We start from the raw sequence: 16,774 nt of genomic DNA on the forward strand, positions 1-16,774 counted from the left end.
AACTGTGAAAGAAAGCAAAATAAAGAGCAATATGTCAGTTTTTCTTTTCTGTGTCATACCTGCTACTGTTGCCATAGTCACATTTCCCTGCTGCAATGCTGATGCAGGCACCATAATCCCTTGGGGACTGAGTGTGCCTGCCATGGCACTTTGAATTTGCTAGAAAAATAAAATAATTAATTTTAAAAACTAAGTATGCTCATGTAATTTGTAGTTGCAACAAAGCTGGGGCTTTAAAAAGAGGATCATCTCCAAGAGAAAGACTCCATCACTCAAAGGGCATTACTGCAAACTGACCAGCTTGAAAACATTAGTCATTAAATAATAAATCCATAAAGCAGACATGAAATAACCAAACATATTTGGGGATAAAAAAGATTTTGGATACATAACTAAACCAGAAGTCAAACAACAATTTTCAAAGACACAGAAGATAAAGAGTAGATACAATGGGTCTCAGGAAGTAAAATTATAAGTGAGTTTGGAGGTTTAATAAATAACTTCATTCCTTCTGTAGCTTTCTGACTTAAAAATGCAATATGCACACAATATCTTAATCTAATTAAACTGAGTACTACAGTTATGTAATTTAAATTATGTTGGTAAAACCTGATCCTGCAAATATTTGTACATATTCTTAACTCTGCCTGTGAATAGTTCCATTGACTTCAAAGGAAACACATGTGTAAAGTTAAACAAATGTGCGTCTACAGCATTGAGAACTAGTAGCCATGCCACCAAAAATTGTTTTAAGTAATCTCTATCTAATTTCAAACTTTCCTCTCCATGCTTCAAGGTACCAAAAGCAAAAAGTGAATTTTAAAAACTGAAATTTAAACCATTAGGAATATTCATAGTGCATAAAATTAAACATGTACATAAGTCACTACAGGATCGGCACCCTAGACTGAAGCACTACTAGGTAGTATGACATCATTGTCCACACTCAAGGAAATAGTGTTGCCAACTTTCTAATCACACAAAACCGAACACCCTAACCCCACCCACTACATTCCCCCTCCCTCAGTGGCTCACTCTCCCCAACCCTCCCTCACTTTCACTGGGCTGGGGCATGGGGTTGGGGTTCAGGAGGGGGTGAGGGCTCTAACTGGGGGTGTGGGCTCCAGGGTGGGGCCAGAAATGAGGGGTTCAAGGTGTGAGAGGGGCTCTGGGCTGGGGCAGGGAGTTGGGGTGCGGGCTCCGGCTGTGAGTGGGCTCCAGGCTGCGGCCAAGGGATTCGGAATGTGGGATGGGGCTGCGGTGGAGGAGGGGGTGAGGGCTCTGGGGCGGAGGCGGGGATGAGGGGGTTCATGGTGTGGGAGGGGGCTCTGGGCTGGGGGTGAGGGGTTTGGAGTGCAGGAGGGGGCTCTGGGGCGCAGGAGGGGGTGAGGGCTCTGGCTGGAAGTGCAGGCTCTGGGGTGGGACCGGGGATGAGGAGTCCAGGGTGTGGGCAGGGGCAGGTACGGGCTCTGGGCTGGGGGGTGCAGGCTCTGAGGTGGGGCTGGGGATGAGGGTTTAGGGCATAGGAGGTTTGGGGTGCAGGGCTGGGACAGAAGGTTGGGACTCGGGGTTGGAGCACAGGCTTACCTCAGGAGGCTCCGGTCAGCAGCTCAGCAAGGCTAAGGCAGGCTGTCACCCGCAAGCACCGCCCCCCAGCTCTCAGTGACTGGGAACAATGGGCAGGGGAAACGCACGGAGCCCCGGGGCCTCCCACCTAGGTGCTGGACCTACTGACCGCTTCTGGGGTGCAGCGCGGTGCCAGGACAGGTAGGGACGAGCATGCCTTAGCCCCCCAGCACCGCCGAGTAGACTTTTAATGGCCCAGCTGGCGGAGCTGACTGGAGCCACCACGGTTCCTTTTCAACTGGATGTTCCAAAAAGGGTAATAAAGCAATCATTACCTCTCCGATTACTTTATAAAATAGATTAGGTATTTTAATCAGATATTTCAACAACCTAGCAAATACAGTACACGTGTATAAGAATACGTGCAGCTGTTGATATTACAAGGTAGACAGAACAGACACATGTGACACATGACTAAAAACCAACAAGTAACCTTTGTCCACTCTAAAATGTTTGGATCAACTTATATGTTCAATTTATACACACACACACAGAGCCAAACCATCTTTAGTGAGGCAGATAAACTGGACAGCGGGGTCAAGGCTAAGAAGACATTGCCAAAGAGATACAATGCATATTATGACAACTTTTTCTTGTGTCCATTCTCTTTCCTAACACCTGTTGTCATCAAGGCAGCAACTCCAGCAAATCCAAGGGTTTTTTTTTTTAATTTTATTTTATTTTTGAAGTTGCTGGACTGAGGTAAGAAGTAAAAGGAATGCAGGCAAACTAATTATGGCATGTCTCTAAGTGTTGACACTTTTCAATAAACTTGTCCACTGTTCAGCTCCTCAAAAAAGGTTAGCAACCCTCAATAAAAACACAGTTACAAAGAACAAGCTAAGCAGCGTATAAGTGGAATTCTTACAAAGTGTAGCAAAAACGTATTATAAATTTCACAGTATTTCTAAGAAAAAGCCCATTTAAATAAGCATGAAATGTACCTGTGATGGTACAGGTGAGTAAGGACTTCCAGGTTCTCCACTTAGTAGAGTTTCACTGTTCATTTTAGTTTTCAGACAGGCAATGTAACGACTACAGAAATCCTTGCAGAGTTCATTAACCTTTTCTAGCTCAAGCAGATGAATACGTAGCACCTGGATTGCCTTTACCATCTAGAGAGAAAGATGGAAAAAAGACTTAGAAACAAGGCAAGAAAACACTATTACTTGCATGAATAATTAATTTAGGGCAAACTTTAAATACATGTAAGAATATACTATTTCAATTACCAGAACACAGAATTACTGATGCAGAAGGCTGCTCACAATACTCTTTCCCAGGTTGAATTACACTGGAATGTGAAAGGCATGTGTTTAGAACAAAATCCTGTGTTGCTCCACTGCTTAGGTAAACTGTCAAACAAGACAGAACAAACACAAATACAGCATAGGATTTTTCTTGTCTTGGCCACAGTCTATATTACTGTACAATTTTTAAAAAATGGTTGGGGCAGGTGTGGTGAACAATAGTACTCTGAGCTATACTCAGAAGAATGGGTTCAATTCTTCAATCCCCTTCCCTCACTCCCTGGGCCAGGAGAAACTGTAAGTGGTATAGTAGCCCCGCTGGGGAGGAGTGCTACCCATTACTCGGCAACCCATGTGGCCAACTAATGCTGCCCTATTACCTAAAAGGACATTGGCAGCAACATAAGGCCTCAAGAACAGAGCTGTGAAAGTGAAAAAGAGGGAGAGGAACCTTCAGTTCTTAGACAAGAATAGAGCCTGTCAGCAAATAAACAAATAAATAAAAATGAGCATTCATGCCGTCCTTTGAATATGAACATATTTGTAATCATATGCTTTAAAATACAGTTCTATTCCAAAGCAAGACTACATAAAACTGACATCTTACTCAACAAATCTGCTCCGATGTGTATTCAGCCATATCTGCTGACTTTAGTAACAAAAAAGCATTGTTTTTCTGCTTTTTATGCCAGTTTGCAGAGCTAACACATCTAAGAAAGAATCCACAGCTCAGCTCACCCTATTTCACCTTGTGCATCAACAGGATTGCTCACAAAACTCCAATCCGTTACCTTCAGTGAGTTTGTACTGGGATAAGACGGTTGCACTGGTGTCACTCAGGGGATAATTTGAAGACAATGTGAATGCATGTTTAATCTTATCTGGCCTACAGAACTTTATTACTTACAATGTACAAAATATGTTTTTTCCCTTGCCTGCCACTGCATTTTTTTGGAATCACCCAGAAGCCTTAGACAAGTTGAATTGTTATCTGGGCAAATAAAAGCATCAGACTTCCTGTTCATCAAACAAGGACATTCGGAGAGCCAGAATGACATCAGACACAGCAGCACAGACACAGCAGCACAGACCATAGTCAGAGGACAGAGTGGATGGAGGAGACTGGTGAAAGGGGAGCAGAAAGAACTATGTTGCCTCAGGGACAGAGAGGAGCAGCAACACTGAGCTACCAGTGAGTGGACAGGAGGAGATGCTGGGCAGAGGGATGGGCTTAGATGCTGTCAGCAAGATATGCAATGCTTTGGGAAAAGGGGCTGATACAAGGGAAAAAGCACACTACTGAGCATATCTGAGGATAATGTGTTGGATATAAGTGCTCTGATCAGAGGTCTGTGCTGCAGTCAGGTAGTTCAAAGACAGTCTGGTATCTTTCCCAAAAAGAGAAGCAATGGTTTAGCTTTTCAGCCAAGCCAAAGTAGGCTGTGTATTATTATTTATACTGTAGCAGCACTAGAGGTCTTAATCAGAGATCAAGACACCATTGTGCTAAGCAGTATATGTACCTAACAAAGTCTGCCCCTGTCCCCATAAAGCTTATACCTGACTCAAACGAACTAAAAATTGAATTACTTGCTGCTGCTAAACACAATTTGATTGTATTTAGAATGGAGATGATCTCTCTTTAATACTCTGTTGCAGCCTTCAAACTGCAAATTGGCTCCTCTAAGGACAGGTAGTCTGATTTTTCGCAGCAATCCTTGCTTTACACACTAAATACTTAAGAATCATTTGTGTAAAGACTATCTACACATGTAATTTTAAACATATCTGAAAAGTGTCTGGAAGACATTGAACAACACTGCTGGGTTTTGGGGTAAAAAACCATCATCAGCAGAGCGCAATATTGGAGGCCCTGAGTCAAGTAAGAATAAAGAACATGACACATCAGGAAAATGGGGTACTTAGAGTTAAATGCAATTTCCAGAATTAATTAAAAGCTACTATTGATATATTTCATGTCAGAAAGATTAAATGTTCTGTGTAATTTGCAGAAAGCATGAGATCTTCTTGTAAATGGGTGAAAAACCTTTAGAACTGATTTGCTACACATACATGATCTCTCTGCTGCTCATGCAAAATACACCAAAGCAGAAAACAAGTTGCTGTCCCCAACGAGAACCTGTTACTATATAATTTTCTGTAAAGTGTTAAATAAGGAGATCCAACAAATTTGTCACCTTGTTTAACACTCTTTACAATCACTAAACAAGATTTTAGTTCTAGAGATTCTGAGATTGAGATTTTGTAATTTGAAGGCCAAAAGTGGCCTTAATCCTAGATGAGAGGTGGGCAAACTATTGCCTGGGGGCTGCATCTGGCCCTTCAAACATTTTAATCTGGCCCTCAAGCTCCTCGCGGGGAGCAGGGTCCAGCGCTTGCCCCGCTCTGCATGTGATGTGGCTAAGCGCAGCTCCCGGAAGCAGCAGCATGTCTCCACTCCAGCTCCTATGCGTAGGGGCAGTCAGGGAGCTCCACATGCTGCCCCGCCCAAAGCACTGCCCCTGCAGCTCCCATTGGCCAAGAACTGCAGCTGATGGGAGCTGCAGGGGCGGCGTCTGCGGACAGGGCAGCACGCAGACCTGCCTGGCTGCGCCTCCGTGTAAGAACTCGAGGGGGGACATGCCACTGCTTCCAGGAGCTGCTTTAGGTAAATGCCACCCAGAGCCTGCGTCCCTGAACCCCTCCAACGTCCCAACCACCTGCCCCAGCCCTGATCCCCCTTCTGCCCGCCGAATCCCTCCTGCTCCCCAGAGCCCACACCCACAGCTGAAGCCCTCACCCTCACCCCCTCCCACACCTCAACCCCCAATTTCATGAGCATTCATGGCCCGCCATACAATTTCCATACCCAGGCCAAAAGTTTGCCCATACCAGTCCTAGATCAAATCATATTAATAACTATGGCGTGGAAGACTTTACAAATGCAAAGTTTCTTCAGGAAGTGCCTCAGAAATATATACAGATAGCTATCTTTGTTACTGTGCTTGCTGATGAATCAACTGACAGGTAAGTAACGGAGCAAGAGATGGTGAAATCTGATTTGTGCATGATGACAAATCTTGTACTCTTTACTGATACCGAAGACTTGGAATCTGGGATAGCTAGTGGTATTACTCGGAATAAAAACAGCGTCAGGAATTGTAAATGTCATGGCAGATTAGCTACAACCAAAACCAAATGGCCTTTCAAGACTGATTGTACAGTAGTGAATACAGGATGTTAAAGTAGTGTGCAAGCAAAATATAGGTACAATTCTCCTTGGCTGGCTGTTGCATCATCCACAACACTGAGGTGCTATTCTGGATCTCAAAAAAGATTCTCCTTATTCTATATAAAGTTTGGATTTCTTTTGTAAAACATAAAAGTCTCAAAAGATGACAGCAGTTTCAAGCAGCGCACTATTGTGGATGTATTCACCATGTACATTGATTTGCTTGCCCGGCCAGAGCACTGAAGCCAAATGATCATTTTTGATCACTAACAGTCACCCATTTGCTACATATTGCAGAAACTAAGTTAAGGGCATCTTAAGGAGATCAAGACAGGCAAATTTGTGCGCACATTGTTTTCCATGATGGATGGAGCCTACATTATGCCTGAAGTTTTTCCTTACTCTTCAAGGAGAGGATCTTTTCTTGTATGAAGTTTCAGCAAATCTAGAAAGTGGTATGTCCGAACTTACAGCAATGAAAGGCAGTCCTAGCCCTTTGGTTCAAAACCTGTAGGGATGACAAAATGCTTCTGAGTCTTTAAAAGAAGAGCTGAAGAAAAATCAGATCCATGTGCTCAAAGTGTTATTTTAAATATGAATGCACATTCACTGGGTTTCAATATCTTGACTACACAGAGTCCTAGTGATAAAAAAGATAAAAAAGCACCGAGCCATTATGAAAGTATACAATAGATAATCTTCTAGACCAGGGGTCGGCAAGCTATGGCACGTGTGCCAAAGACGGAACATGAGACGATTTTTAATGGCACGCTGCTGCCTGCCAGGTCCCAGCCGCTGGCCGCACTCCGCCCGCTGCCGAAACCAGGCCAGCAGCAGGCTGAGTGGGGCCGGTGGCCGGGACCCCGGCAGGCAGCAGTGTACCATTAAAAATCCTGCCCGCCCCGGCCTTCTCTTCTCCGCTCTCCGCCGCGGGGACAGGGTGAAGAAGCTTGGTCCCACCACCTGCTGCTGCAGGGCAGGCAAGCTCCTGCCTCCCCCGCCTCTTCCCCCAGCATGCTGGGTTCCTGCCCCTCCTCCTCTCCCTCCCTGCCGCTGATCAGCTGATGGCCCTTGCGAGGGAGGGGGAGAAGTGGAGCCACAGCTTGCTCACTGCTTCGGGGAGGAGGCAGAGAAGAAGTGGGATGGGGCCCTGGGGAAGGGGGGTGGAATCAGGGCATATCCCCTCTAGCCCCGCCATGAGCCACTTTGGGCAGGGGGCTGGGAGCACCCCCATGACCCTAGCCCACACCCCAAGCTCTCTGCCCTGATCCCTACACCCCACCACACACACCCCAGCCCTCTGCCCTGACCCCTGCACCCCCCACTTTCCCACCCCTCGCACCAAATGGGAGCTCCTGCACACCCCCCCACCACATTCCCACCTGCACCCCTCGCACCAAATGGGAGCTGCCCAGGTAAGCACTCCACACCCAAACCTCCTGCCCCAACCCTGAGCCCCCTCCCTCATTCTAGCTCCTGGCCAGACCCTAAACCCCTACCCCCAGCCTGCTCCTTCACCCCCAGCTCTATGCTCAGTGCACTCCCACCCTCAGCTCGGTGCAGAGAGAGAGAGGAAGAGAATGGGCTAGAACCAGGGAGAAGGTAGGTGCCCACCGGCAGCCGGGACCCTGGCTGGCAGGAGCCGGCGGACGGAACCCCAGACCGGCAGTGGGCTGAACTGCTCAGCCCACTGCCGGTCTGGGGTCCTCACCGCCGGCCCCGCTCAGCCCGCTGCCGGCCTAGGTGAACGGAACCCCAGGCTGGCAGCGGGCTGAGCGGGCCGGCGGCATAAGATCAACATTTTAATTTAAAATGAAGCTTCTTAAAACGTTTTGAAAACCTTGTTTACTTTACATACAACAATAGGTTTAGTTATATAACATACAGACTTATAGAAAGAGACCTTCTAAAAAATGTTAAAATGTATTACTGGCACGCGAAACCTTAAAATTAAAGTGAATAAATGAAGACTCGGCACACCACTTCTGAAAGGTTGCCGACCCCTGTTCTAGACCAATGCAGTCCTCCAGCGGTTGCCTTTCAAATTGTGTTTAAATACCACCAAATCCCAAATAAATGGTCATGAACATGCATATTTAACAAAATGTTTAACCAGCAGGTCACCTACTTTTAGGGGTATATTGTTCTTGGTGGAAATATTGTTAAATAATTGTCCTGTAATGCCGCAGTGGTAGAACATGGGTTTTCAAAAAGAACTTAAAAACAAAAACTACCAAGTGGCAAAGCAAGACTTGATGTAGGTACAAGTAAACAGCCTAAATATAAACTTTTTTTAGCCTCAAACTATTCTCTATGCAGAGGTGGGCAAACTACGGCCCGCGGGACCATCCTGCCCAGCCCTTGAGCTCCAGGCCGGGGAGGCTAGCCCCCAGCCCCTCCCCTGCTGTCCCCCGTCCTCGGCAGCCTCAGCTCGCCCTGCTACCAGCATTCTGGGTGGCGGGGCTGCGAGCTCCTGCTGGGCAGTGTGGCAGGCTCTGGCCGGAAGGCGCGGGTGGCAGTCCTGTTGCTCTGAGCGGCATGGTAAGGGGCCAGGGAGCAAGGGCATTGAATAAGGGGCAGGGAGTCCTGGGGGGCAGTCAGGGGACTGGGAAGAGGGGGCGGTTGGATGGGGCGGAGGTTCTGGGGGCGAGGGTGGTCAGGGGATGGGGAACGGGCTGGGGGTTGGATAGACGTGGGAGTCCCAGGGGGCGGGAGTGTGGATAGGGGTCCGGGCAGTCAGGAGACAGGGCGGTGTGTGTGTGTGTGTGTGTGTGTGTGTGTGTGTGTGTGTGTGTGTGTGTGTGTGTGTGTGTGTGTGTGTGTGTGTGTGTGTGTGTGTGTGTGTGTGACAGGGGTAGGGTCCCGGGGGGGGGTGGGAGGGGGAACGATTAGGGGCAGGAGGTCTCGGGAGGGGGGCAGTCAGGGGACAAGGAGCAGGGGTGTGTGTGTGGGGATCGGTCGGGTGTTCTAAGGGGGGGCAGTCACGGGGCAGGAAGTGGGAAGGGGCAGATAGGGGGCAGGGACCAGGCTGTTTGGGGAGGCACAGACTTCCCTACCCAGCCCTCCTTACAGTTTTGTAACCCCAATGGGGCCCTCGGGCCAAAAAGTTTGCTCACCACTGTTCTAATGGCTTGAAGAAGGACCAAGAACAAAACAAACACTTTCATGGACACAGTCACAATGAGCATACAACAGTAGGTAGCATTACTGGAGGGCTTGGCTAGTCTATAGGATCAGATGGACAGCACTCATAGTATTACCTGGGTATCAAAACTTTTACTTGTTTGAAATAAGTTACCTTGCCTCAGTTCTGACCCTATGTCTCAGATTAGTGGTGATACTGTAATTAACATTAAAGCAAGGACAAAACTAACATAAGATCAAGTGAGAGCTAGACGCACTAAAAACAAGAGAATAAAAATAAAATTCTAGCAGAATAGTCTAACACAGAACAAACAGACCATAGAGAAACGCTTCCAGACAATCACAGCAAAAATAATATTTCATTTTAATTCGCTTGAGAGAAAGAGACCACAGTCTGTAAATTTGGATGACCACGTTTTCGCATGTAACAAGTACATCAGCAGTCTTAGCTTCCTGTGGACAAAGCATTAGAATTCTTTTCCCCCAGCATGACTTGACTATTACATGCCACCTAACTATGGGTGTCAATGGCCATCTGATATTGTCTTTCCAGTTGCAGAAACAAATCTGGAACATTCACTAATGGTTAAATCCAGTAAGTAGAATAATTTGTCCATAGGTGCCAGATAGTAAAAACTACATTGATATTGTTTTAAACAAAGCCAGGAACATACTACAAAACAGGGAATAGGACTAGAGGAATGGCTATGCCAGACAGATCCTTTGTCCATTTACTTCAATATCCTTTCAGTGAAAGTGGCCAGCACCAGATAGGTCAGAGGAAGTTGAAAGAAACCTTATAGCAGGACAGTTACAAAATAAACTACCCATGGAAGAAGTTTCCTTCAGACTCACCACCATCTCATCAGATATCTTATCAGATTGGCTTATGCACTAAAAGATGAGGGTTTATTGTTCTTCTAAAAAAACTGTATCTGTTGCAACTGTACTGAATCTAAACCAAAGTCCATTAAAGTCAATGGAAAGGCTCCCACTGACTTCAATGAGAGTCATATCAGGCATATTATCACTAAAAAATGTCTAATCCTTTGATGTCTATTAAGTTTGGCTTCAATGACAATGAATTTCACGTGTTGTGTGAAAACTATTTTTTAAAATCGGCCTTAAACGTGTTGCCTTTAAATTGCACTGAAAATCCCTTGCTCTGGTATTATGAGAAAGAGTAAACAGGAATGCGCAGATTTTTCTATATATTATTAATTATTTTGTCCACCTTTACCATGACCATTTTATTTGTCTCAAGATCACTTTTCCTGTGGAAAGTCTCTCCTTGCCTTTAAATAATACCATAAATCTGATGAAGGTAACATGGACAGCTCTGAGTTTCGAAACTACTTCTCATATGATAATAACTGCTTGGATTAGCAACACCACCTCCATATGTCCCCCACAGGAATATATTGGGAAATACAGTCAGACACACTACTCGCAGAAGGCCAGCTCAATACCTTGGGGTCAGCAGACACATCAAAGATTATGTTACAAAAGAATGCACATACGCCTGAGCGTTGCCTTTGAAAATTGTTAGTGTACACTTCTGAGTAATGCAACCAACCATTAGTTAGATAATTCTAACTAATCTTTAACTCTCTGGAGCAATTCAAATTAGTGTAAAAATAAATTGATAATGTTAAACTGCTAATTTGTTAAGTTTTCTTTTTAAATGTTGCCAGATAGCCTTTTCACTACTCTGGGCAATCTGACCTACTCGAAATACTCTGCTTGGTAATATCTGTAACAGAATTTGCAAAACATACTGCTAACAAGTCTCATTGGTAAGCCCCTGTGGCATTCTTAGTACTGACCCAATAAAGAAATCTCATTACCTAATGCTAACAATGGTTACACTGTAACAATGGTTACATTACACTGCATCTAGGATGAAAAAAAATACAAGTTCTAATGTCTATCTTCTCTTGGATAGATTACTTCAGAGTCATTCACTGGGGTCTGATCCAAAGTCCACTGAAATCAATGTGAGTCTTTCCATTGATTTCAATGGTCTTTGTATGAGACGATGTTCGGAGTGGTACCCTTTAGGATACTATGCCAACTGGTTCAATTGGGTGCAGCATGGAGGAACTGAATCCTCTCAATTCAAATAATCAGACAGTGCTGAAAATTTAATTTAGATGTCATCCTCAACTACAGGTGCACTAAGGTAGTCCTTAGAGATATTTCAAGTAAATTCTGCTCGAGTTTTGCATGCTGAAATCTTTTGCATAGCATTAATGCAGAAATCCATCAACTCACTTAAGTGAGTATAGTAATAGGAAGTAATAGGAAGTCATCAAAATGACTAAAATTAACTAAAAATTGCTGAAGGTAATCAGCTTTAAGGTTCTGCAACCCAATACAGCTCACAATCCACTCCCATTTTAGCCAAATGGCTTCATTCCCAAAAGATCTGTGCCATGTGGGCAAAGCACTCTTTAGAGGCCATGCACACTTTATCAACCCCTTCCTTGGGAGTATCTCAGCCAGTTTAGGTGTATGAGCCACGTGAATCACCTGTAGGGTGCTGTTACTGATCCATGGGAGACTCCCAGACCATCCTTTATGACTGCTCAGAATGTCCTGCAATTAGTGGATTAGTCTCTGTGCTGCCCTTGAGCCATGTGGGTTTGCCAAGAACCATGGTCACAGTATCCCAATTATTGTGGAGCTACTGTTCCCTCAGAACAGTCCTTGAAGCAACACTGAGTAAGTCATAAGAATGGCCATACTGGTCAGACCAAAGGTCCATCTAGCCCAGTATCTTGTCTTCCGACAGTGGCCAATGCCAGGTGCCCCAGAGGGGATGAACAGAACAGGTAATCATCAAGTGATTCACCCCCTGTCGCCAATTCCCAGCTTCTGGCAAACCGAGGCTAAGGACACCATCCCTGCCCATCCTGGCTAATAACCATTGATGGAGGTTTTGAACCCTGTTATAGTCTTGGCCTGCACAACATCCTCTTGCAAGGAGTTCCACAGGTTGACTGTGCATTGTGTGAAGAAATACTTCCTTTTGTTTGTTTTAAACCTGCTGTCTATTAAGTCTAAATTCTGAAAGCTGTTTCCCCCCTTCCAGACACAAAAAGTAAAAAGAAAGCTCTTTCATCTTGGCCAAGCTCATTGCTCTTCTGTTGGTACCGAAATATGTGGTTTCTTTTAAATCAATACTGAAATGCATGGCTCTTCCTAATTCAGCTCTTGTTCCACGATGAGCCAACCAGACACAGGGTTCTTATGTCAACCCTCCTTGAATTATTAGTGCTCCCACAACAAGGGAGGCTTGCAACTGGTTGCAATGGCAGCCTTTCCTCCCTTATAACTTTTAAAAATATATATTTATAAATCCAGGTGGAATGGGCAGGAACCTTCATTACAAGGTTGATTTCTTCTCCTCCTCCTTCCCCCCGCCCCCCAGCTTCTCTTCTTCTGTCTTTGGCCCCAGCTCATCCTGGCAAAGAATGCAGGCACCAACAGGGACTGTTATCAGGACAGCCCAGAAAGACTCAGAGTGGGCCAGACAACTGCAAGGCTCCCTTCCTTCCAGTCTGGAAGCGTTTCTCTATGATCCGTTTGTTCTGTGTTGGACTATTCTGTTAGAATTTTATTTTTATTCTCTTGTTTTTAGTGTGTCTAGCTCTCACTTGATCTTATGTTAGTTTTGTCCTTGCTTTAACATTAATTACAGTATCACCACTAATCTGAGACAGAGGGTCAGAACTGAGGCAATGCAACGGGGACTGGACTGGAAGGAAGGGAGCGTTGCAGTCGTCTGGCCCACTCTGAGTCTCTCTGGGCTGTCCTGATAACAGTCCCTGTTGGTGCCTGCATTCTTTGCCAGGATGAGCTGGGGCCAAAGACAGAAGAAGAGAAGCTGGGGGGTGGGGGGAAGGAGGAGGAGAAATCAACTTTGTAATGAAGGTTCCTGCCCATTCCACCTGGATTTTTTTACATATATATATATATATATAATTTAAAAGTTATAAGGGAGGAAAGGCTGCCATTGCAACCAGTTGCAAGCCTCCCTTGTTGTGGGAGCACTAATAATTCAAGGAGGGTTGACATAAGAACCCTGTGTCTGGTTGGCTCCTGGGGAGTAACTCTTCTGCTCATTTCTTTGGTGCCCTTGACTGACCGGACTGTATATTGACGTGTGAGCAATCCAGAATGTCCAATAATACCAACAGGTGGGGGAAGAGGTTACACTGGTCAGAGGTGTCATTTCTTAATTATCTCATAGTGGAAAGCTCCCAAATAGGGGAGGAGTATGACAAACACATATACCATTGAGAACCTATCTAAGGTATTTGGAGTAAGACATAAACAAGGCCAAAACGATCTAGGGGCAAATGAGCTTTAAAGATTTCGATTATCCCTCTTGAAAGAAACCAGGAACGGGGGACAAAGGAAAACAGCGTCTTTGTTAATATTCAGAAAGTTAAAAATACCTTGAGGCAGTATCATCTGATCTACCTCATGCAGAATAAAATGACTTTCATTTTTACTTATTTTGATGACAGAATCTAAGGCAGATTAATAGAAGTCTGGAAGAAAAAAAAAACCCACAGGAAATGTTAAGATGCCAGTCAAAAGCTGTGGCTGATATAGGAGCAGCAGCAGTCAGGCACTCCATTGCTGTCAGTCGTGAAAGAACTGACAGAGGCACTACAGGCTAATAAACTGGCAGAACTGAGGGAAGAAGAGAGCTGTCCCTCAATTCTAAGACTATAAGAATTCCTGCCAGTCAATATACTAGGATCATGGACTTAAAAATGAGACTAACACCAATGGTCTGTTTAGGGAATTCTGCTTACAGTTCTGTCATGTTAGCAAGCAGACTCACAAGAGCACGTACCATGTCACTCATGACATCAAAGATGACTGAATCTGAAATAATGGCTGAAATCTCTCTCAGAAAGAAATCTTTATGGCTATTTAAAACCATTAAATGTATTTCCCCCCTTGACAATGAACCTCATATTTAAACAAGATATTTTAATTGAAAACAATCTTTGAAGGTGTGAAATGTCTGCAGCAGGGCTCTTTCCTTTTCAAGAGGAATCTAAAATGGTGGCAGCAATGTGGTGGGTCTTACAGAATATCAGTAAACCTGCAGTGTTTTCTATTGGCTCGGCTACACTTTTCATATGATGGGAGAGAACATATCATTATAGCCATTAACATAGCATTTATTCTTATTACCAATACTTATGATAATATAGTGGTATGAGTACTTCACAAGGCTTCACTGGGTCATTAACATTCCAGTTAAAATGAACAAACACCACGTGCCCCTGCTGCTTGCAGCTTTCAAAAAGCCGGTGGAAGGACCTGGTTTATTTTCTCTCTTCCACATTCTGTTCATTATTTTGGTCTATGGTGGCAAAAGCCACTCTACTACAGGATTTAGCCACAGAACCGTTATAGGATACAAACACATTTCTTCTTCTTTCTGGCTGGGCAAATTATTTCACAATGTCAATGACCTTTTCTTATGCAAGTTACATCAAACCTTGCTTCTCTGTTAGAGAGATACAAAGGCCTCATGGTTGAAACACTAGACAGGGACTCAGGAGTTCTGAATTCTCTTCCTAGTTGGGACCTTGGACAAACCACTGAATTTCTGTGCTTCAGTTCCCCATCTGCAAAGTGGGGATAGTAAGATCTCTTCACCTCATATAGGTGTTGATTATGCATTAATGCCTCTAAGGTACTCAGACTACAGAGGAGTGCCATTGAAAGGCCTATAAATAAATATAATGTAAATATTTCACTAACTCCTTAACTACGTCTCCATCTTTCTTGGACACAAACTGGGTCTTCCAGTCTAACTCTGTTCAGTTAGAAGTCACCAAAACAAACTTTCTACTTGACAATGGAAATATCCTAAGCTATCTATCTCCCTTTCATTCAAGTCTAGTCATGAGTCGCCCTCCACCATGAGCTCCTCTCTGCACCTCAAATGTATATAATCTGCAAGTAAGCCTATTGTAACCTTTTCAATACAGCACATTGTCTTCCTTCCCCTCCAAGTAGCTTAATTTAAATATGTATTAAGCTCTTTCAATGTTTCCTTATACTTCACTCCCTCCAGTCCCCTGATAGTTTCCAATGATCCTTTCTCAATTCCTTCCAGTTTGTCAATACCTTTCTGGTCTTGTACCCAGAAAGAAACCCAGTATTTCAACCACAGTCACACAAGTGCCATATCGATAAGAACTATTACCTACCTCCCTGCTCCATGATATCATGTCTTTCTATATGTATTGACTTGTGTCTCCCACCTTTCCCTTCCCCCAAGTTATTAACTGCATGTTTTTAATCTTTCTAAGTCCCTTTCTATTACAACATTCTTCTGCCCTGACTTGTTTCCCCAATTTCGTTAAATTCATAAATGAAACATGTTTACTGACTCTTCAAGACCGCTAAAAATGTTAACATCAGCCTTTGTGGGCATCCCAATAGACACCTTCCCCAATTCAATCTATTACCATTTATCATTAATCTTTGTTTACAGTCTTTTAAGCTATAAAATATACTTATGCACACACTTTTAGAAAACTAAGGATATGAAACTCTCTTCTCTCCAAAGATACATAATAGATCCCTATTCTGAGTCTCTAAAGCTCCAAGACTGTGTTTGTAAAAATACAGAACTTGCAACCATGTAGGAATAATATAAATATGCTGTAACAGAGTGCAAAAACCAAAACCAAAAGGTAAAATATATTTTGATCAAAAGACAATACAATAATCTTTTTGCCTGCTTTCAACAGGTTCAATGAGGTGGACTTCAAGGAATAATACCTTGTAAAAATATGTTTGGAACTCTGTGTGGATGCCATAGATCCCAAGCCAACATTTTTCTGACACTCATCGTTAAAACCACCGAAATCATAGCCCTAACAAGAAATAGCAATGCAAAATGTACTAAGACAAACTTCTGAGGTTGAATTTATGGAGAAGGGCCTTTACTGGGCTTGACATGTGTGCATGAGAAACTAGCAGGACTCACTGACTTAAGTAGAATACAGAGAAAAGATATTTCACTGTAACATAAAAATAAGGTAGTCAAACATTTTTTGTGTGATGCATGCCAAAAGAGCCACATGGGCCTTTTTGGACCAGACAGTGAGTTCTTTCTGTGTAAGTTGGAATGCTCTTTTGGTAGGCTTCTTTTGAGCAACTGGGACTTCAGAGGTACTGAATCTCTGATCCTCTACCTGCAAGTACTCATGAGCAGCCTAATTTGAAGTTCCTTCTCTCTGCCTTGTCTGAAATGGCAGAATTCCATTTATTGCTACAAAACAGACACAACCTTATAGGACTCTACATTTGAACAGCTTTTTACATAGGCCCAAAATACCAAATTGAATATCATTTAGAAATGCTGTCTCAAACGGATTTATCATTCAACACAAACTGTTCTACTTGATTTTTTTTTTAAAAAAAGATTTGCTTATATTCCTATTGCATACCATGCCTCAGATTTATTTTTATGTATAAA

At 43.9% G+C, this 16,774-nt stretch overlaps 1 protein-coding gene across 11 annotated transcripts in view; it reads right to left on the minus strand.

The window, feature by feature from the left end:
• Nucleotides 1-16,774, minus strand: part of PKNOX1 (PBX/knotted 1 homeobox 1) — a 62,894-nt gene that overhangs the window by 11,785 nt on the left and 34,335 nt on the right. For 10 of the 11 annotated variants that reach the window (XM_084616767.1, XM_084616769.1, XM_084616766.1 and 7 more), the window contains 2 exons: nucleotides 2,571-2,741; nucleotides 60-159 (listed from right to left, as the gene is read on the minus strand). In XM_084616767.1, coding sequence (XP_084472893.1) covers nucleotides 60-159; nucleotides 2,571-2,741 — 271 coding nt within the window. Of the gene's footprint in view, nucleotides 1-59; nucleotides 160-2,570; nucleotides 2,742-6,510; nucleotides 6,530-16,774 lie in introns of those variants that run through there. The other variant, XM_084616763.1, reaches the window with a different exon arrangement.

The sequence above is a fragment of the Lepidochelys olivacea genome (genome assembly GCF_965140295.1).
Source record: "Lepidochelys olivacea isolate rLepOli2 genome assembly, chromosome: 1".
Taxonomy (NCBI): domain Eukaryota; kingdom Metazoa; phylum Chordata; order Testudines; family Cheloniidae; genus Lepidochelys; species Lepidochelys olivacea.